The sequence below is a fragment of the Drosophila novamexicana genome, unplaced genomic scaffold, assembly GCF_003285875.2.
Source record: "Drosophila novamexicana strain 15010-1031.04,08,12 unplaced genomic scaffold, DnovRS2.1 tig00000024-arrow-pilon, whole genome shotgun sequence".
Taxonomy (NCBI): Eukaryota; Metazoa; Arthropoda; class Insecta; order Diptera; family Drosophilidae; genus Drosophila; species Drosophila novamexicana.
The window spans coordinates 1,636,107-1,658,836 of record NW_020824768.1 but is presented as its reverse complement, the minus strand read 5'-3'; the positions used below and the strand labels follow the sequence as shown (position 1 = coordinate 1,658,836).

Here is a 22,730-nt window from a genome sequence, read left to right as displayed (position 1 = left end):
AAATGATTTGAAGATTTATTAAACTTTTATTCGATGTTTATTTATTTTCATTTTTTAAATTCAAATTCGAAAATTGCAGAATTATACATTTGAAATTTGTTGTATTTTGGATTTTAATTTATTTTCACTTGATTTTATTATAATTCGGATTTTAGTTTTTCAGTTGGGGGCATTTTGCTTCAAAAGTACATTAAGTAAACTACAGACATACGTGTTTATAATATGCATTAATTATAGTTATATATATATTTATGTATATATGTGTATGTATAATGTGTATACATATATAATTCAAAAATGTACAACATTCATTTTTAACAAAAGGTATAAACACGATGCATTCGTCGCGCTCGCTCGATACGTGTAGTTAAAAACTTGAATATAGCCATAGCAAACAATTAAAATTAGAACTTAAACATAGAAGACTTACGTTCTAATACACATAGTACAACTTCAATATATATTGAAAATCGCATTTGCCGATTTCGTTTAGATGTGCTCAATTATTTCAAATGTATTATGTTTATATTGACTTCAAAATCTTTTCTCATTGTTCTTATTTTCTTTATTATACGTTCTTGTGATGTATTGAGTGGTTTTTTTTTGCTGCAAAGAGTCAGTTTTGCAAATTTTTAATGAAATAGGACTAAAAAACACTATAATTAATACAAATATGCATGTGGGTGTGTATGTATATAGTAGAATACTACTTACGAACTAAAACTGCTATCAAAACAGATTTTCTTCATTCACAAATAAATATGCGTAGCATTTTTTTTTTTTGTTAATATTTTCTTTCTCATAAAAACATCGTCCACTGTTCTCGTGTCTGGCGGCAATTTTTGAGCAACATTTGTTTTAAATATTTGTTAAACTTTCATTTCGGGTTTCCTTTTATTTATATTTGCGTAGAGTAGAAGTGTGTGTGTGTGTGAGTTTGGGGGAAAATGCATTTGAAATTTGAGCGTATCTCAATGTTCGTTGGGGTTATTTTTGTTGTTTTCTTTAATTTTTATTTCTTAGCTGTTTGCGTTTGCCATTCACTGTTTTGTTGTTTTACCCACAATAAGCTTTCTTTTTTTTTTTTTTTGGCTACTCTATATGAGAAGAAAACCTCTTTACAGACGCATATCGTCGTATTTGGCAAATGCTTTGCACAGCGCAAAGGCGAGTATGACCAGGATCAGGTGCACAATGCCGGCCACAATGACGCCAATGATGAGCTCGCGCTGCCGTATCAACCACTCGGTGAAGACCCCGTAGCAGCCCTGCAAGGTAAAGAGTAGCTTAGTTTTAGTTTTAGTTCACATTCAAGTGGAGCAGGTGACACGTACGTTTTTGTAGTAGCTGTTGGCATCGCTGGGATTGGTCGTGCAGTCCTCGTCGCGCGGCACCATTTGCGCTACATCCTTGAGGACGCAGCAGGCCTCTGGTATGGTGCGATTGCCCTTTGTGTTCTTCCACGCCTCCGACTCGTCAAAGTCATGATAGTCATTGATGCCGCAGCAGCCAAAGTTGCCCATCAGCTGGTTCCACATCAGCGACGTGGCATCCATGTTCTCGCCCAGCGTATAGCTGGTGATTGTCGTCTGGAGGAACTTTTTGCTCTCGCTGCGCACCTTTTCCTTATAAAAGACAGCCAGGCCGCCGGCCACGAGCTCCGCCACCAGCAGCAGTATGAGGAAGGTGCCGTACTGCGCAAAAATAAAATCATATAAGTAACAGTGTTGGTAAATGTAGAATGTGCACATTACGCATTCGCCCCATTCACCCGCTGACCCAATTCATAATTTATGTAGTCGAGTCGTGAGCATTACATAAAAATCTATGCGTTTGACCCTGAGCCAAATGTGCAGCATGCGTTAGATGTGTGTTGAGTTCGGGCAAACACACACACACACACACTTGCACACGCTCGCACACACACACGCTGCAGGCGCTGGCCAATCTTAAATGCTGAAGGTCAATTTGAAATGCTGCTTGAATGTTTTATAAGCTCTTTTGGTATTTGTTGTTGTTGCTGTTGTTGTTTTTGTTGTCGCGATGCTTTGGCCTGATAAAGTTCCATGTTGCTGCTGCGCTGGCTGTTACGCCTGGCAGCATTTCGTTAGCTGCTCTCCAAAGCTAACTGCCTGCCAGCTAATGTATCTGTCAGATACATGTAATTTGTGTGCCTGAATTTAGATGTCCGCTGATGAACCGGCTTTAAGCCCTATATTTATTCTATTAGCTGCAGCTCAGTGTGAAGCATTCATTATTTTTATACCCTTAAAGAGTTTATGATAACATTGTGTAATGCATTGAAGAAGACATCTGCGAACCCTTTGGGCAGTTTATATGTCAAAATCGGATTGAAGTAGTAACTTTAACATATGGCTACCAAAGGGTTGGCCCATCATATATCATGCTCTTGCATGAAAAATATTTTTGGTTTTCATATCTTCCTAAGCACACAAAAAATGTATACTCAACTTGACATTTACATATATATACCTATATTCTATTAAATTTATATATTCTAGGGAAGGAATCGATCTAATAATTAGTTTTTGTATGAAATACTTTTTTCTTTTATTCAGATATCTTGACCTATCAGACAACCTGTGACTATCTGACTACCAAATCATATATCTCTATACATACTATATTATAATTATAAGCTATTCCCTACGAGCTTCCCTTTACTCTAATATATCATCTCTCATCTAACATATATATAACTTCTATAAAAACCATCTTTCGGTAATCCAAAAGCATTTCTAGCCCACATTGCGACAAGGGTATTTGACATTCGGCTTGCTTTGGCATTGTTGTTCTTTCTTGCCGTTTTTTTTTTTTTTTCAATTTAAAAGCATTTACTCGTTAAACATCGTGTCGCAAATAACATTTTAAGAGCTCGAGACCCAATGAACTTGCCAATTGGTAAATAATTGGCGCACTCTCTAAAAATAAGCAATGCTAAGACACTTTGGCCATGCTAAGTGCCCGGCCTTGGGCCATAACTAAAAGCGCCCTCGCTTCATTTACTGCAAATTGTGCTCAATTTTGTGCATACACATTTTAGAGATATTTGTAGTCTAAGCAACGCCCCCGAAGGGCAATCGAGTCGTGTGTGTGTGTGACAACTATTAACTATTAACAACAAGAAGGCAAGTCCCCCCTCTGGCCCGTCCGAGGCATGCACCTGTTGCAATTAAATTGGCCAAGCCCTGGAAAGTCTTGAGACGCTTATGAATAGCTTAAATAGTCGAGTACTCGCAATGCCTGAGCCAAAGTGATAAACTGTTTATTAATTGCCGCCCAGCACGAGCTCAATCATAGAAATTTCTTTTAGGGTTGGGCCACAGACTGCCCGATAGATGTGTATATATGCATATGATTCAGGTGTAACTTGTGCGAGCGCCTTGAAATGTGCTCAGGTGAAATTACAATTCCAAGCACACAAGATCAAGTACAGAGCCAAAAGTGAAGGGCTTGTCACAAACACACACACACATGCAATCGCGAGCGCCTCACGACACTTGATGAAGTGCTGAAACACGTTCCAAAGCTCATGGAAATGTCAGATGTTAAGATCATAAAACGAGGCCTACAACATGTACCCACAACATATTGCAACTTTCTCTGGCCGCAACAAAGGTTCCAACAAATTTTCCAAGCCAGCACCAAAGTCAAATGAAAATCCCACAGAAAAAAAAAACAAACATAAAACGAAAAATAAATATCTTTAAAGACAAAATCTACAACCCGTTTCAATAAGCGTGCAATGAATATTTGTTGGCTGCGTCTCCCGCGGCGCCATTGAAAGTTGCAATTACAACAATTCGACAATTCGGCTGGCTAGATGATGCAACCGCTCGTTGGGCAACAGCCGCGATACTTACTTGTATCTTTGTATCTGTGACTCGATCGTAATTGTATCTGGACACTTACCGTCGACAGCAGACAGCGTGATTCACGCATGGCGCCCAAATAGCCCAAGAGGCTCATGAAGAACATGACGGCTCCGATGACGAGCAGAGCGTAGGCCATTTGCTCTATGACCTGAGGCTGTGTAAAATGCTAAAAAGAGTATACAAAATTAAAGAGATGCATGAGATTGTGAGAGTTGAGAATTGTCCGTGCTTAGCATAAGAATGCGTACTGCGCGGCGTATACGTAATTGTAATTAACCTTTCGACTGGCCCAAACAACTTTCGCAACATTCGTAATTAAATTATGTACGAGATCTCTTAATTGACATAGACAAATTTTTGACAACTATGAAAGACTTAAGTACTCTTAAAGCTGGCAGCTGCGAGTGGGTTGTTGGAAAAGCAAAAATAATGAAATTTCAGTCGGTTGAAAGTTTTGCGAAGTTCATTGACCAAACTGTGCAACTCCCACGTCAGGCGGCAGTTTACTCAATTAGCCTTTACCTGTGCATTTCGAGTTACCTGCAATTACTCATTACACGCAGCTCAACTAGGGCATGCACTTTGCCTGTTCCGCATTTGTTTTTCCAAACGATTTTCACTTAGTATGTCAAAAGCGGACGAAAAGTGCCTCGAACTTGGACAGACAGCGATCAATTGCTTGTTGCCACATGACATGCAACTGCGCAGCGGAATTTGCCATGGTCCGAAGCCAAACTCAATTAATGCATATGCACATATATATATATATATATATATATATATATTCACATTCAATCGAGCTAATATTCAGTTATGTCGCCTTAAGTAAATGAAAAGTTTTACGACTTTTGAGAATGCAATTTCTAAATGCAAACTCATTTGTGTATAAACAAATAGTCCATCCACAGGCATGTTTGGCATCCGGCATGCCACGGAAGTTGTGGATTTTTGCGGAATTTATATTATTCATGAGAGTTTAAATAAGGCACAGCTAACGATGTAATTGCAATTGAAGCTAGTTTTTATTATATATATATTTATCAATGTATCTGTTATTTTACTATATACTTTTTTTATTATACAACCATGTCTATTCCATTTGTTGTTGACATGATGTTAAATAGAGCTTTTAATCTAGATAATAAATCATTTTGCATGCAAAGCGGCTGCGCTTAGACAAGGGGATGACAGTTTGAGGTTTAAGAGAACTTTATTAGTCCAAATTATTGTAATTAAAAAAAAAAATATGCTAAAATATGAATGTATCTTACTTAAGATGGAAATCCAAGGAAACCAAGCTGATTTCATCTTCTTGAACTTGGGTTTTGGATAAATCTTTGTGTTAGATTTATATATGATTCTAATATTTAAATTTCTATGTTGCATTTGCCCTTTGTACTGAAAATATTTCAATATAGATATTTTCATATGCAAAAAGTGGGCTATATTTGGTGAAGGCTATTTCTAGATTTGTTCTGTAATATATGCAAAAAGTGGTTTGATTCGCATGATAGTTAGGCAGATTTTTAAAATACTATTTTTCTTTTAAGATCATTTACAGCTACTTTTTGGTACAATAATATTTTAGAAACCTAGAATAGTATTAAAGCAAATTAGATCTAACATTTACTTTGGGGTTCCAATATTGTGGATACATCCCTCTTAAACACACCCTTCTATAAATACCCGACTCTTTTCTAATAACATATGGAGCTGCACTTTAATGACGAACTCGCATTCTAACTAATTTTCCATGGGGCAATGTCAACAATTACGTGCCGCAGTTGCACGTGATGTCGCTTTGGGGAATACGAGATTGGGCATAACATGTATATGGGTATATCTCGCATTTGGGGTGGCTTCACAGTTGGGCTTCAAAATAATAAAACTAATAATAATAACGCGTAAATTGCCTTTCAATGTTATGATTGGCATTTTTTTGGTGGGCACTTTTCCTGGCATTGGCTGTTTGGGGTGTTTCCCGCACACTTTCACCTGGCATTAGATGTGGACACTTACCTCAATGCGCTCGCTCTCGACAAGCTTGAGCAGAGCAATCAGCGAGTGCTTGTCGATGGCCAGCCATAGTCCGACTCCGAATATAATTGTGCCTAGCACCTGCAAGATACAAACAAAAAACAAAAAGGTGTTCATGATATGAAAAAATAACCCTCAGTTAGCTTGGCATGCAAATCGTAGGCCAGCACACAACATTATTATGTTTATGCTGCTCGGTCATGTTGATTGCATTTGTTGTTGTTGCTGATGATGTTGAGACGATAAACACACTAACACTACCAGCAACAACTGCAACAACAACAACAACGACCACAAAGTCAATGAACCGCCATAAATGCGAAAAAACTGCGCATGCGCAGAGATTTGCTTGATTGACTGCAGCCGCAATGTTGTAGCCGCGCCTCCGAACAATTTGTAATGCAATTTAAGCAAACCGACAACAGCAAAATAAATATAAATAAAATAGAAAAAAATAAACATTTTTCAAATGCATTCCCTAGGGAAATGATTTACAAATATATTCATTTATTTAAAACGGAATTTTATTAGCCTCATTTACCATTCGGTTGCCTTTATTTAACATTTAAATTTTAATTTTTGCGACTGAGCTGATATGAAATTTAATATGCAAATTAAAAAACAGCAAAACGACTTTTCAAACTTTTTTTCATATGAAATATGAAATATGTGCAATATTTTTTCAAATTCTTTTATTGCATTTTTCATTTAATTTTATTTTATTTATTATTTATTCAAATACAAATTGTAATTTATTTATACTCACAAAAAATATGAAATTCAGTATGCAAAGCAAATACTTTGCACACCAGACACCACAGTCAAAGACCATTTTCGATGTTTTCGAAATTTTGCGGCTGTTTTTTTAAACTCGGGCTGCAATTAGAAGAGCGCAAAAGAAATTCCAAGTTAGTTAAATATATACATTTTACACACAAATACAATATTAATTATTACAAGCTCATTTTTAATTCCATTAAGATGCCAGTTCATTATTTCAAGTGCCAGCCAAAAGAAAGTGTCAGGAAATGCCTCGAAGAACAAATACAAGAGAAATATGTTTTCACTTTGTGTGTGTGTGTGTGTGCGTGTGTGTGACAAGTTCAGTTGTTATCAACTTAAATATGGTACGTGTCCGTGCCTAATAAATTAACATGTGAAGCTAGCGTAAAAATTAGTGAATATGTTCAACAGGAAGGGGAAAAACTCAATTTAGATGTTGACATTAACATACTCTAACCAAAGCTCAACTAAACGACTTTGAAGACTTTTTAAATGTTTATTTGGCCAACATCAACAACATTTCAAAACTATTTATCAGACTTGACAGAGTTCATGTTTAATTATTTTATTCTACGCTTTGCAAACTTAATGATATATTCTTTGTGTTCTTCCAAGCTACGCATTTAAGCAATTGTTAAGTTGATTAATTTTAATGAACTTAACTACATTAATTAATGTTTTGTTCACTTAATCTCAGTTTCAGGCTTTGGCTGCGACAAATGCGTACAGCAAATGAACTTTCTCATTAAGAGTGTGGTTCTCGTTTTTCTGCCTCCCTTTCTCTACCTCTCTCCAGCCATTTCTCTATCTCTCTCTCCCGATATCTTTCTCTTTCTCCCTCTCTCTATATATCTCTCATATCCGACACGGCTTGACGCTCGCAGGCACTTTTCTTTTTAGCTGCCTCTGTCAGCAGCATAATTAATATACCCTTTACTGGGGTATGTCTAAGCACAAGCATATTTGACTAAAATCTAGCTCATATCTATTACAACTTTAAAGCTGTCTAGTATAATAATAATACATCTTTATAGATAATTTTAATGCGTTTTAGGGCAGGTACAAGCACAAGTTTTCTTTTTTTTCAAATTCATGTTACTTTCGTACTGCGTAGAGAGTATTGGTTAGCTGCTTACTCTCACCTCAAGCACGTTTCACTTGTTACAAACATGTTTTGGTTCTTTACACAGTTCTATTTGTGTGTGTGCGAGTGTGTGCTAAGGTGTTTATGCGAGAAGACTTACGAAGTTTTTTAATCATGAAATGAGCAGCCGAAAAAGGCCTTAGTTAAAAAGGCGTTAAGTTGGCTGCGCCAGACATAGAACCTGTCGATGGTTCGGTTCACGGTTCGTTAAAGAATCAGAATACCTTTCTTAAGCCAGGCTTTGATGAAACACTCGAATTGCTGCAACACTTGCTTGATTTTACAAATATCTATTAAGCAATTCTGTCTTGATTTAAGTAAGTTTCGGCTTAAAGTAAAACACATATTAGAATTCAAAGTTCAGGGAGCGAACTAGTTCAGCTGAAAACCAGTTTGCAGCCTTTTTTAACACGCACAAATACCGAAATTAAAAGTGTGCGGCTGTCGAGACTTCTGACGTGTTTTCATGAAAAGCGTTTTGTGGAGTGGGCAGTCCATAAACGTTGTATGTTGCATAAACTCGCGTGTGTGTGTGTGTGTTTGTGTGTAAATATCTGTGCACACAAACAATGTCACGAGCCATTGATGCTAAAAAAAGTGGAACAGTCGGCGGCTCTGTGGCTGCTGCTGCTGCTGCTGCGGCTGTTTCTGTTGTTGCCAACTGGCAAACATTTTCCCGGCCAACTTTAGCCTTAAAGCAGGCCTTCTTCCAATCCTAAAATCTGTTATCCTGCACAGGCCGAGTGCAGGTACTCAAATGCAAAATGCTTTATGGTTTTAAGCTGCCATACACAGCCCTGATTATGGCCAACAACCCACAGCCACACCCTCAGTTGAAGCAATTTTCAGTCGTTGGAAAATTGTCAGCAGAAAATAGGCCAACTTTTAATTGCTTTTCCCATTGTTGCTGTTGAGTGATAAGCTTCGCTGACGTTCAGGCCTCAAGTTCTCGTCTCCATTTCAATTTTTGCTGTTAATTTATGAATTTAGGCAATGCGAATGTGAATGCTTCACGACTTCTGATTCGACACTGAGACTTTGGCATATATTAAGTAAATATAAACACATTAGCTAACATAGAAGCTGACTTCTGAATGCCATAATTGATTCTGGCTGCATATCTGGCAAATATCATAATCAGATTCCATTTAAACGCTAACTGTTCGATAAGAGCTCGAAGTTTTAATTATGGCAATGCAAAACTAAGCTGCCGCAGCCCTTTGAAGTGCACACACAAAGTCCTCAAAGGTTCGCCAGCCCCGTCTGCTGCTCACATATGCCATACAAAATGCAAAGCTTATCATTAGTACACACACACAACCACACACGCTCTCACCCACACACACGCACACACATGACAAAATCTTCCTATTAGCTTTCAAGTGGCGCATGGCACATATTAGCACATTTCCCTAACTGCGCATGCGAGGGTTGGCTGAGAAATAGGAGCAATAGGAGATTCAAGTACTCTCTCTATATGATATCTTTTTTTCTATCTTTATACCTTTCAAATATCAGAGTATTTCTCAAAATCCTCGAATGAGGTCTTCATTTCGCAGATGAGCTGCACATTCGTTTGTCCTTTTGTTCATAATCCAAAGACATATGGATCCCAATAAAATAAAGGACCAAATTAGTCGCACTCTAGTCGGTAATAAAATAGGCTTACTCAATATCCTATACATCTAAATGTTTTTATAGGTGTATTGTATGGTAAACCAAATCTCTTGTATTATAGATAAGTGTACTGTAAAAGAATGGAGCTCGTATCCATTTAGCTGGAAGTTCCGCAGGATGAAAACTGCATAGATTGCGAATCTTAAAGTTGCAATTGCCATCAAATAAATTGTTCTGTTAAAGTTTAAAGTTTCATACAGTAATAACTTCTCAGCCTGCCCTCGTTATTGGCAGCCCAGGCAAAGACAGCAGCATCATCAGCATATCATAAACATTCTCATGAGCCCAAACTCAAACATCAAGTCGGACCATAACTATATATATGTCTATATATAAATATGGAGCTCAGCTCAGCTCTCAAATATATAAAATGGCAAACAGTTTTAATTGGGGCCTCGGCAGGCTAATTAAGGCACATTTTCAGCCCAGTTAGTTGATAACTGTGCAACTATATATACTATATTTATATATACATATTTGCAGCCGTAGCTCTGCTCAACTGGAGTACAAATATCTACAATTCGATTAGGCCGCGCGTGTGTAATTAAATGTACAGCAACAAAATATGAAAAAAAAGGAAAAAGAAAAATGAATTGCAAATTTATGGTTTGTGTGCAGCTATTGTTAAGCATTTGTTTATTACACGCGCAATTAAATGCTTGCATATCATTTTTTTTTGTATTTTTTATTTTTACCATAGAAAGTTGTCGTACAATGCACATTTTGGCGGTGTTGCAGAGTGGTTCAGAGTGTGATTAAAATTTCTATTACAATGATGCGGCCAAAAGGAAATGCGAGCCGAGTATGAGAGTTTGAGAGATTGAGAGCTGAGACTTGAGACTAGAGATTGCAGGTAATTTAGTTGTTGTAGTTAAACCGAAAATGGGTTAAAGAAAGCCGTAACTTGTATTAATTAAAAGGCAAAAGTTAAAAGGCAAAAAGGTTTCAGCCAGCAACTTGTCCAAACTTCTTATCTACACAAGTTTTAAAGTCGACTTAGACTTAGACGCGGTCATAAGAGTCGTGTGCAAGTTTTTCCTCAGACAATTGCCATAAATGATTTCTTTTCAGTGGGTTTCGTTTTATTCTCGTTCTCCATGTAGGTCCCCACAGAGAAAGAGAGAGAGAGAGGGGAGCCAGCGGGGCAGCTGGTACACTTGTCACGTTTGCTTGCCAAGAATTTAGAAATTGTATTTATTGCCAATGCTTTCTATTTTAGTAAACTTCAATTCGTTTGGTTTGCTGTGTGCTTGTGGCCAAGAGAGCAGCCGCAGCAGCTGCTGGAAACTGGTCAAAAAGCTATAATAGCAAAAACTCATGCTTGAAACCAAAAGTGCTGCAGCTTCTTCTTCGACAAGTGTTCATCTGCGGCGTGAGAAAGACTCTGCGAGCAAATACTCTGCGCTTCTCTTCTACTTCTCCTTCTCGTTCGCTTTGGCAGCTTGTGCTGTCTTGTGCCTGACAATTAACTGATTTACTTGGTAATGAGGCTTAATTGGGTCAGCAGGGTCTCTGGCATTCCCACACACACACACGCACAAACTAATTGCTAAAAATCTGCGCCGTTAAATGCAGGTGGGTGGTGCCCAGGCTCCTAATTTACATATATGATACCACAGCGAGTGGCAATTGAAAGAAAAAACAACTTCTACATTTAGTTGGCAGTCGAAAGCATGTGGGAACTTTATAATTGAGCAAGAAAGGTGCAGATTATATGTTCACATTTCTATGAGAGGGCGTACTCGGAGCGCTAATTATAAGTTGTGCTCTCTATAGAGAATTGTAGAACATATAAATAGGCATATCAAAGCTGCGATACTAACAAAAGTTTTAGTTGGGTTTGATTTATGGTTTGCAAGTACAATTTGTCTGTTTCAGTTTGTGAAGCTGGTCATTCACGTTCGTTCGTTCGTTTCAGGTTAAAGTTAGGTTCGGTTCATGGAATTGTAAGATCAGAATTAAAACGGTTCGATCAATTTTATTATCAGCTAATCTAGTTCTTGGAATTGCAATTTCAGTATCAAAAACGTTTCGGTTCAAACCCTTTTGGCAGCCTTAATATAAGTATATATAAACTTATTCAACAGACACAATACTTCAGCATAAGATTACATTGGAGCTTATCTAGATGCGAGAAAACGGAATTCATTTTCATAAATTGCGCAAATATATATTCCTAATCTTTAAATCAAAAATGTTGCAGCAAAATGTCTGACAAAAGCTTATTAAGTTCAACATATTTTTAGCCAGCCCGTAAGTGGGTATATACATATTTTATAAAATTGACATAAATATCTGTGTGTGTGTGTGTGTGCGAGACTTTTATCTCTTGCGAAAATATTTGTTTTAATATGCCAGAGTTCAAAACCTAAAACTGATTGCCTTTGTCTCCGTTGTCTTCGTTGTCTCGGATGTCTGTTGCAAGAATCCCCAATTAAAAATGGGGCTTTAAGCACCCGAAGCCATCAGACTGGTATTAAACTCATTTAATTCAGGCGTTACATATTTTTGTTGCCATTGTTGTTGTCGCTTGCCACAGCACGAGCCGCACAATCAATTTATTTATACATTTTGCGCTTAATTAATGCAAATGCAAAGCAAGCTGGCAAAATACAATATCAAATCAAATGATGTTTGTTTACGTTGCGGCTCGTTAACTGATTTGCATAAAAGCATATTTTTAAGTGCTTCACAAATTTGCTAAAATCACATTTGCATCGACTCGCCACGAAAAGGACGACTCCAGTAAGTTGTGGGTAGAGCACTTTTTTTGCCTTTTCTTTAATTTATTTTATTATGATTGTATATTAACAATTTAAACAATCGTTAAATTAAAAAATTTCTGTTGTATTTGAAACAAGTCATTAAGAAAAATAGTATAAAACTAGCAATAGTAAATAATTTTGAGCTTATATGGCACAAAGTATATAAAAATACAACTATTTTTTACGAAGGCATATAAGTATTATATATATGTGTGTGGGCGTGTGTGTGTTAGTGCATTTTTGTATATATATATGTATGCATGCATGCTTGTTTTCTAATACCAAACGCAGACCAAGCTGATTTCTTGCTGAGCTACAATTTTTAATAAAATGAATTTCTACCAACTGCTCTCCTCCTCGATTCTCAAGAACTCAAGTAGGCTTTGCTGAAATTGTGCAAGGCAGGAAACGTTGGCTCTTGTGGCGGTGGAGCAGGAGGCGGCGGCGCAGGAGGAGGTTGGGCTGGTATTTATTTGTATGTATGTATGTCTGTATGTATGTCTGTATGCATGTATGTATGTATGTATGTATGTCTGTATGTATGTCTGTATGCATGTATGTATGTATGTATGAATGTATGAATGTATGTATGCATGTATGCATGTATGCATGTATGTATGTATGCATGTATGCATGTATGTATGTATGCATGTATGTATGTATGTATGTATGTTTGTATGTATGTATGCATGGATGCATGTATGCATGTATTTATGTATGCATGTATGCATGTATGCATGCATGCATGTATGCATGTATTAATGTATGTGTCCGGGCATCTTTTCATACATACACGCGTGCATGCATGCTTGCATATATACATGCACGCACGCATGCATGTTTGCATATACATATACAAAACAAACTGGCATATGTATATGCTAACTTAAAACTTCTCCCAAGAAAGAAACATGCGACTGGAATTTCACGAAACGTCGTCGTAAAATGCACTATCACTACATAATGTAACTTCAGTGAAAATTTCAGCTTCCTATTTCTTGCGGTTTGGGCTGTACGTTGATCACCAATCAGTCAGTCAGTCAGTCAGTCAGGACAAACTATTTTATATATAGAGATGAATTGAAATTGTGTTCGGTTCGGTTCAAAAAAAATTAACTCTAAAAAGCTGTTAGCTGTAAATAAAATCATAATTCATTTGTGCTGACTTCAGGTAATTGTTAAAATCAAATTTTAATATTTTCAAAGTCTTTTCCGCATGTCATTCAACTTGTGCAGCCGACAAATTGCTGTTAGTTGTTTGTAGTTGCTATTATTTGTTTGTATTTGTTGTTAGTTGTCTGCACGCTTATACAACACTTGGCTAGGCACAGAGTTAATTGACATAATTGGAGGGGCTGCGGCACGGGTTCGCATCTAAGGTCCGCTGTGCGCAGCTCAAGGCGCTTTGTTTGTCTTTTATAGGTCAATGGTCGAGAGGCGCAAAATGTTTGCTCTGCTTGCCATTCGTTTGTCACACGAAAATCCGCACGTTAGTTATGTCTAGTATTTGAGGGCAGGCGAATTTAACACCTGACACACACGACTCGCGCCAGTCTCCGACCTGGCTGTGTGCTCTGGACCATGGCATGTGCCCAAATCTGCGCAGCAGACAACGCCCCGGCCATGTTACGAGACATTCATTGCGAGGCACTCCGCTTGGCAGCCGTACGGACTGACAGCCGGGACGGACCGAACTGAACTGAACTGGTAGCCAACCGGGCGGATTGCCAATCCATGTAGGCAGGCAGCCTGTCCAAGACACAAATCTGGCCATTTAGCAATGCTGTGCGAGATTTTTTGGCTAACATTTTTTACGTATATTATGCAAAGAATTTCAAGTAGGGGTATTCCTTGCATATTTCAAGTATTTTAATATCATTCTAAGAGAACGAACTTTATGTTGAAAGCTTGAAGAAAAACTGTTAAATGTGAATGATTTGATAAAATGTTGTTAAAAAAGTAAAGACACCAGAAAAAGCACTTCTTCTGAAGAGGTTTGTGAATGGAGAGATAAACTATGGAAGATTTAGAGACTTGGACTTGGAAGAAATGCTGCAGGGCAAGCGAGTAGTAAAAGCAATCATGATGTCAAAAAGATGAGTACATTGAAGCTTAGATCAAATATATTTTTACAACATTTATTATTGTTATAAGTATAGAATATAGTTATAAGCTATCGATCTAACTATTGCTTAAAAAGGTCATTTACCGAAAACGGCCTCTTTAAAACTCACATTGAATAGAATAACAGGCATTATTATACATTTATTAAGTGGAACAACTTTATTTATATCTTCTAGTTCAACGCTTTTGTTTAAATTGAATGTTGCAGCTTCGTTATAACATAAATATTGAGCTGCTTGCTCATCAGAAATTGGCATGTGCCGGGTGGAGGAGGGTTGGCGCGGGAGGGTTTCTGGTGGGCAGCAAATTGGTCAAGAACGTGCAGAAATAAAAGTCGAACGACAATGACCCAATTTTTGGTTAATATCAAATTCTTGGCTTTTGATTTTTTAATTTTAAAGAATTTCAAATGCAAAAAAAAAGAGTATTAACAACAATTACGAGTTGCTTTAGTACTTTACCAATTTAAGAATTCCAGAAATCAAAATATTGCCAAGACAAAATAAATAAATAATTTATTTCTTATTAAAAACTAGAAATAAAAGTAAATAGAATATGTAGAGCTTTGCTTGTTTTATGTTTTAGTATAATTGTTATTATCCATTTTATTTTTATTTTAACATATTTTTGATTTAATTTTGTTTAAATATTTTAATGCTTGAAAAGTGAAACTCTCAGAACTTGTACAATTTGGGGTCTGTGGGCTGTGATTGCTCATTGCTCTAGTTGAGTCGTTGCTTTTGATATTTCTGGTTGTTGTTCAACGAGTTATGTGGCCTGTCATAAGCTCTAAACACTGTTGACATACTTACATACATTTATTTAACTTACGAAAATATGAAGCTCGAATGGTTATGCTCGGGCAGTTTTTGTTGTTTGCGACACATTTTTCACTTTTCATCAATAAAAAAAAAAATGAGACTATTTACATTGTCTGTGCAACATAATGAAGCTGAACGAACACTTTGGTCGAGTGCCAAAAAAACAAAAGCGACTGCTTGACGGGCAGATACCCTCTGATCCAGTCTATCTCAATCTCAATTAACCCTTAGCTGAGCACACGAAGGTGTCTAGCTCGTAGACTAGATTTGGTGTAGGCCCATGGAACCGGCTGCCAATTAAGACCCACAAGCAATTTTCGTCTGCAAGCTGCATATAAATTACGCATACGCCGCGTGAGCGACAATTTCCATAAAAAAAAAGAGTCCAAAAAAATAGCACAAAAATGGAGCATTTGTAATGCGGCAATGGAGCAACCCGGCAACGCGGCAACGGCAACGCCCGCTGTCGCTACAATTCATAACAGATGCATATAAATTTCCATTAAAGTTGTGGCTGCTGACCCTGTCCCTGCCGCTGCCCCTGCCGCTGCCCCTGCCCCGGCAACCTGCAACGCCCGCAAACGCAAATGTGCAGCTCTCGAGTGGAGGCAACTGATTGAAGAGGTTCAGCTGGAGGTGCCCATGGCGCAAAGGTGCCCACACGGCGACCATTTCAGCTAATTTACATTTTGAGTCATGCGGCAGCAACAACAACAACAACAAAAACAGGAACAAAAGCTGCGGGGCATAAAAAAAATATTCACATATTAATTTCTATACATCTCGCATTTAATTTAAGCTCATAACTCGGCTGCAGTTCGACTGTGTGCGCGTGAGTGTGTATCTGATAGTTTGTGTATCTGACAGATACACACAGCTGTGTGACAGTCACAGTTAGCGGCTGTCGCTGCCGCTGCACTTGCAATTGGATAGGCCTCTGGCTGCTGCTTTGATAATATTCGCTTATTATTTAACTTTCTTTTAAAGTTTTGTGTGTTTGTTTGTTTTGCCCAGGGGCGGAGTTCAATGCGCTTAGCTTTTTATTTAGCGGCTTGGCTTTTCCTTTCGGCCCGCAACTTTCACATTCGCCTGCGAGCGCAACCTTTGGCACTTCCTTTTGGCCAGTTATACGATATGTGTCATTGCGTATCTATATATTCGATTTAGTTGGCCAATTATGTTGGCCAACTGGCAGCTCCCAATTGCGAAATGCCACACCGCCCCGCCTGGGAAATGCAATTTGAAAACGTGAACGTAACTCCAGCTAACTGCAAGTTATGCGCCACCAGCCAAATGTATCTACACGACGCACCAAATCAAAGCCCGGCAGTCCAGAGCACAAAAAAATTTAAAAAGGTGGCATGCATAAAGTTGCAAGCAAGTTGTTGCAAGCAGCATGAAATATTGCCGCACACACATACACACACACACACAGTTTGTGGTTAGTGTAAATTCAAAACTGTGTAAATTTATGTGGGAGTTTTTGGCAGCCGCCCCCGCCTTTCCCTATATTTCCCTATCTCTCCCCTAGCTAGTTGGCAGCTGCGTGCAAACTTATCTAATAACTGGGAGCTGGCACTTCCTGCGGCGCATGAGAACGCTTCAAAGTGCTAGATCTATTTAGATAAGCTAATATATATTATGTTCGCTGTGCAACCGAGTTTTGTACGACTGTGTAATGTGCTGTTCAAGTTGAATGCACTCTCTAAACACTAAAGAACGATTGACTACGGGTAGCCGCAGAATGAATACCCTTTTAGATGTTAGAGATACTTTATTATGACATATCTTCTATTCTGTGTATTATGATATAGACGCCGGGAGCTGGTTAAGACTTCAAGAATATGCAGACGAACGCACGGGCATGGCCAATGCATGGCACATTGACTCAACTGTTGATACAAATCAGGAATATATATACCTTAAGGAGTCGATGCTTTGCATTCCCCGTGTGAAAATCGTGATACTCTCTATACACGAATAATATATGAATTGGGAAAAGTGCAGAAATATTGCTGCCAGCTGCTGTTGGCAATGTTAAATGCGACGCTGTTGGCGCACCTGTGAGACAACAACTTTTTGCAGCCACTGTCGCGCATTGCATCAGCGTGCAAATATGCAGCTGGCAAAGGCGAACGAAACTAACTTTAAAGCCAATGGAAAACCTGCGCTTGGGCCACACATGCGCAGTAGCCAAAACAATAACAACAACAACAACAAATAGGGCTCAAATGTGGCCAGTTTTGGGCTTTTTTGGGTGTTTAGCGCTTTCTTGGCTAGGCCAACACGTCTGCCTGTTTGTCTCTCCGTCTGTCCCATGATGATAAACACAACAAAAAGAAACAACAAATTAATATGCATTGTTGCAGGCGCCTTGTTTGGACTTTCACTTTTTGTTTTCATTCACAGAAACAACAAAAAAAAAAAAAAACGACAGAAAAGAAAAGAAAATACCTTTAACATATGCCCCATGCTTATAAGTCTTTCAATCCGCGAACTGCGCTTTAAATTTATTTCAATTACAAATGATATTTTCATCGTGCAACAAATTAAGACATTTTCATTGACGCCTCCGTGTTTGCGGGGCGTCTGATTGAGGCTGATTTGGCAGCCCGGTTAATTGCTGTCGCTTTCGAGCGCATTAGGCGCCCAAGTGTGGACGGGGCTAAGCATTGGGCAAGCATAACACAACGGCTACAAATCAGAGTTACGCACTCTCGATTGCGCAATCATACATTTTTAAGTCGATTTTTGGCGTGTGGCGTTTTTCATGGCATGCGAAAGTAAATATTTTTACGGCCCGCTTTGCCACTTCCTGTTTAAGGCCTTTAAATATAAATCGCCCGATTCATTAATCATTAATCATGTGTGTGGCAGTCGGGCATTAGGCGCTGGAGCCACCATTTAAATGCACCTGCTGATCTTATGAAATGGGCCAAAGAAAATTGGAATTCGTTTGCCGCAGGTCTTTATGCGGTTAGGTCTGTAGATTATGAGCTCTTTAGGCTTAAGCTACTTTTCGCCTTAGTTTCTCTCAGTGTAAGCTTTAGATGATCATTTGAACCAGCTCACAATCTAGCGCAGGGCTGTTCTAATATCTTGGCTAAAAGACAGCTCTAAAAATAACAACGTCTTAAGCTTCTAGCTGCTATCTTTATTTATAAAGCTGTTTGTCCCAACTGATTAACTTCTTTAACTTTTTTGCGTATATGTATGTGTGTCTAGGTTCTTGTTGACCAAACACATAAAAAGTTTAGCTCACTTTTCTACCACACCTGAGCTACACTTAAAAACAAGAACCGTATTTGTTATAATCGCCCTTCTGTGCGATTCTCATGAATTCAAATAAGCCTGGCTGCTTTTCATACTTTTCTTTATTTAAAAAGTGCTGCATAAAGTCTAATTAACTAACTAATGTGTTTTATGCTCTTACAAAAACGTACTCAGTTCTCTTAGTTATGTGTACATATAAAAGTCTTTCCAACTTCTACTAATAGATGACAATCAAACACGAACACGAGTGCAAGTAAGCTTTTGAATAGGTACATATTATTTAGATTTATATATATTGATAATATATTAATATTCAAATATATATATTTAATTATTCAAATCAGTTCCTTATCTAAAAAGATTCAATTAGTTTTAAAGGCAAACCTAATGCAAATGTTAAAAATATTATATCAATACAATTACAATAACATTAACAATAACAATAACAACTATAATTACATTTAGATTTTATCTTTACAATTTCAAGCAGTATTTAATGTTAATTTTAGTTTTTAATTAAGTTCAGTTAAGATAAAAACAATGGGTTAAATGATACCATTAGGGACTGTTCAGTTAGGAGCTCGGCATTGTTGCAATGACAATCCAAAACTAATCTAATCGAACATGGCCCACAAGCAGCTCCTAAGCCACAGAGACGAAAAGAGGCAAAGAGGCTTTGGCTTGACAGAGCTGAGACTGGCGATTAGGCGATTAACTAAAGCCCAAGGGGCACATGGAACGGTCAGGCAGCTGGACAATTGCACAGCAGACGTGGTCAGCCGTGCAGCGTATTGGATTTCCGCTAAATGGGCAGCACTGCCGCAATGAAGAAAGAGATCTAATGGATTCGCAGTACTTCCAATGAAATGTTGCCAATGAATTGCGCGCAATTAAGAAAGGGAAGTTAGGTAACATTTGTGAGAACGCCAAAGAGCGCTTAGATACACACTCACACACTCTTGCTATGTGTAAGTCTTCCTGCAGACAGCGGCTTGATTTTAATTACTGACCAGTGCAGTGAACTTGGGGCACATTACAATTGGCGGCGGTAATTGAAGCAACGCACACCTGAAACTCAAGATGGCTGTGAGAAATGGCGTTGGGTGCAGGGCGCAGGGCATGAGCTAGTTTGACTTGTGTGAAAGTGCATAAAGAGTTGGCCCAAGTTCGAATTACCATAAAATATGCAATGCGTTCGCTTGTTGCATGCGCAACACGCAGGTGACCGTAACCCGAGCGCGCTGGCAAACTGCAGATACATTTTACAGATACATTTTACAGATACTCGTTCACCTTGAGTCTGTGTTGAAGTCGTCGCATTTATATTTTATTTCAGTTTTATTAGCGCTCAGCTCCGGCCATTGTTTGCATAGCCAAATCAATTTGAGACTTGGCACCGCGGTCAAGTTTGGGTTTTTGGGCCCACAAAGCAGAAGCAGAAGAAGTTTATCAAATTACGTTAACGCATAAACGTATCTGTTAAGTGGGTCAACAGTGCACGACGCCGCCAACTTGGCTGCTCGCCGAGCTTTTCTGTTGGCCAAATTTGCGTTTTTGGCTACTTTTTTCAAATGGAAATTTTACGCTTCAAGTGCTGCCAATTGCCAGGTGGCGCCCTCTGGCGACCGTTGCGACTTCCTTTCAATTCGATGTGGGGTATTTCTTTTATGCGTCTCTCTGTACTAATTGAATTATGTTGCACATTTCGACTTGGGCTTGCTTCATGCTTGATGTGTTCTTTGAGCCGGCTTGCAACAACTTTTGTTAGACTTTATGCGGATGTTTGGTAACTGAATTATTAGCAAAAACTTTGTTACACATTTGTCTATTTGATTGGCAACACTATTTTGGCAACAAAATAGTTAAATCGAATGGCCAAGAGTGCAGCCAAGTTTTCTGAACAGTTGCAAATTCATTTTTATTGGAATTTTCTTTTCAACATTTTTATTGGCATTGCCTTATAAAATACTAGTTGCTCTCATCCCAACGAATAATGCAACTGCTTTTGTTTAAACAATTGCAATGCATAAATTATTGTCATTGTCTATTAAGTATTTCTCTCTGAAGGAACTCAATGAAAACTAAAAGTTAAAGATCTCAGAGAGTTTTTTTCTCTCAATATACACTTTTAATGTTTGATCAGCTTTCGATTATATTGTACTAACGAGAAACTAGCATGAATGCTCTAGGCTAGAACGACTTTTTGTTACTCTTTGATAACATGCATATAGAAAAACGAAAATAATTTCTAAAAAATTATTTATTTCTAAGCGAAATTGAGTCTACTTTAAAGATAGAGCATAAATATGTATAGAGATTTCACATATCAAAACTCCCTCTGGTGCCCAGTTTCAGGCTACAGGGTATAGAGCTTCAGCACAAGACAGATTACGTTCGACTTGAGTTGAAAACCGTTTAACTATGAAGCTAATTGCAAATGGAGCAAAAAGTGAGTCCACAAATCTTTTGCTAAAATCAGCACAAAAGTCTCAATTCAACGAGAAATAAAAATCGAATTTTTCGTCTCTTGCATATTTCCCCCTGCCCAGCCCGTCGCTTTTCAATAAACAATTTGAATTGCTTTAATGATTTTCCTGTTTGATAAACTCGTTCGGCAGCCGCAGCTTGCAAAACTGTTGGAGTGGAGGGTTAGGGAGAGAGCACGAGTTTCAAGATCAAAAAGCGAATGGCAGAACTACGTCAAAGAACGATAAGAAAATGGTAAAAAAAAAGGAGAAACAAGAAAATAACAACAAATGGGCTGCGGAAGTATTTGCGAGCCTTTCACTGCACCAAAACCGAGTCGAAAACGAGGAGCTGCAAAAAAGAATTATCGAAGGTAAAACATGTAAAGACCGCAAAGAAATGACGCGCAAATGACAATTGAAAAGTAGCACAAGATGCAACGGTAAAATAAGAAGAAGACAAGCGAAGATGAATGGCAGATGGGCCAGGCGGGGGGCGCAGTGCTGGACAGCGTCAGCAATCAGAGGAGCTGGCAACGACGCAAAAGCGTGTGCGTATCCACCACTAAGCCTGGGGTTGGGCATTGGGCGCACTGGGGGTGGCTGCTGGGTGGCTGCTGGGCGACTGATTTAGGCGCAGGGCGTGGGCAAGTAAAGCGGGTGGCGACGGCTGCTGAGAACAGTGGCACAGCCAGCAGAAACAGGAGCAAGCTCTCTGCTGTGCTGCTTGTTCATCTCTTTTGATTTATGCATGCGCGCACACACACACACACACACACACGCATACAAATGCCCATGTAAAACTAAAAGTCAAGCTTACCAGTTAAGTGTTAAGCACGCGTTGCAGGCGAGCTTATTGAATATTTAAATAGGAAAGGCGTCGAGGTCCTGTTGATGTTTAAGCTGCAACGATTTGGGAAATTTTAGAGCATTTATATCGCTTGCCGTACATTTTGTTTGCTTTTGAACGGATTCGCATGCAAAATATTCTTGTTTTTAAATTAATATTCCGCCAGTATATTAATAATTTACTAAATATATATTTAAATGAGAAATTCATGTTTATTGATAGTTTGTTGAGTTTTGTTGTGAATTGTTTGGGCCCTGATGTTAGCTGGGCTCTGTTTTGATTGAGCGCGCGCAAAAAATTATACACAAAATCAGCAGCACGCACAAACACACACACACACACACACACATACATAAAGGCGCGTAGGCACCCAGAAGAGACGCACCGAGAGCTTAGGTGAGACGTATGCTGGAGGCTGAGAGAAGAGCAGAGAGAAGCCTTTGTAGCAGCCAACTCCCGCTTGAGCGATTCCAGGCACACACACACACGCACACTTACAGCGACCGCGACAACTGCGACAGCGACAAAAACAACGTCGACAGCTACAACAATTCCGACCACGACAACAACGACAACCGACGGCTGCAAACTGCGCGATGCTTGCTTTCAATACTCCGACTCAGATCTGAGCTTAATAGAGAATGCCACAAAACTGTGTCGACTGTTTGGCCCGTGCGCACGAACTGAAACTGTTGGGCCCAACATCAGAGCTGGAGAGCTGGAGCTCAAAAGCACAAGCTCCAAGAGCTAACAGCAGGGGCGTAGTCGATGATTCTGAAAAGGGGGTCGGCAGAAAGAGCTAAAACGCATTAATACAAATTAAGAGGCTTAACCATACTAGAAGATATAAGAAATATGTTTATAGTAAATCTGTAATAGCATATGGTCACATTTG

The 22,730-nt window shown here is 38.6% G+C and overlaps 1 protein-coding gene across 2 annotated transcripts; it reads right to left on the bottom strand.

Annotated features, from left to right (window-relative positions):
- Positions 1-109: 109 nt before the first annotated feature.
- LOC115771238 (tetraspanin-18) lies at positions 110-22,495 on the bottom strand. Of its 2 annotated transcripts, XM_030716839.1 has the most exons (7): positions 22,221-22,495; positions 21,806-21,888; positions 6,700-6,809; positions 5,916-6,014; positions 3,934-4,062; positions 1,335-1,694; positions 110-1,268 (listed from the first exon to the last, which is right to left on the bottom strand). In XM_030716839.1, exons 3-7 carry the CDS (start codon positions 6,763-6,765, stop codon positions 1,119-1,121), a joined length of 804 nt encoding a protein of 267 aa, XP_030572699.1. In that variant the 5' UTR covers positions 6,766-6,809; positions 21,806-21,888; positions 22,221-22,495; the 3' UTR covers positions 110-1,118. The 2 variants fall into 2 exon arrangements, with proteins under 2 accessions (XP_030572699.1, XP_030572700.1); XM_030716840.1 differs by lacking the exons at positions 21,806-21,888; positions 22,221-22,495 and adding an exon at positions 6,891-6,959.
- Positions 22,496-22,730: the final 235 nt, after the last annotated feature.

Bases quoted from the DNA above. Each gene is read 5' to 3' on its own strand.
- LOC115771238 (XM_030716839.1), bottom strand. From the start codon at position 6,765: ATGGTCTTTGACTGTGGTGTCTGGTGTGCAAAGTATTTGCTTTGCATA. The intron at 6,015-6,699 runs GTGAGTATAAAT...TGTATCTTGCAG, and splicing joins TACTGAATTTCATATTTTTT to GTGCTAGGCACAATTATATT. The intron at 4,063-5,915 runs GTAAGTGTCCAC...TACTCTTTTTAG, and splicing joins TCGAGAGCGAGCGCATTGAG to CATTTTACACAGCCTCAGGT.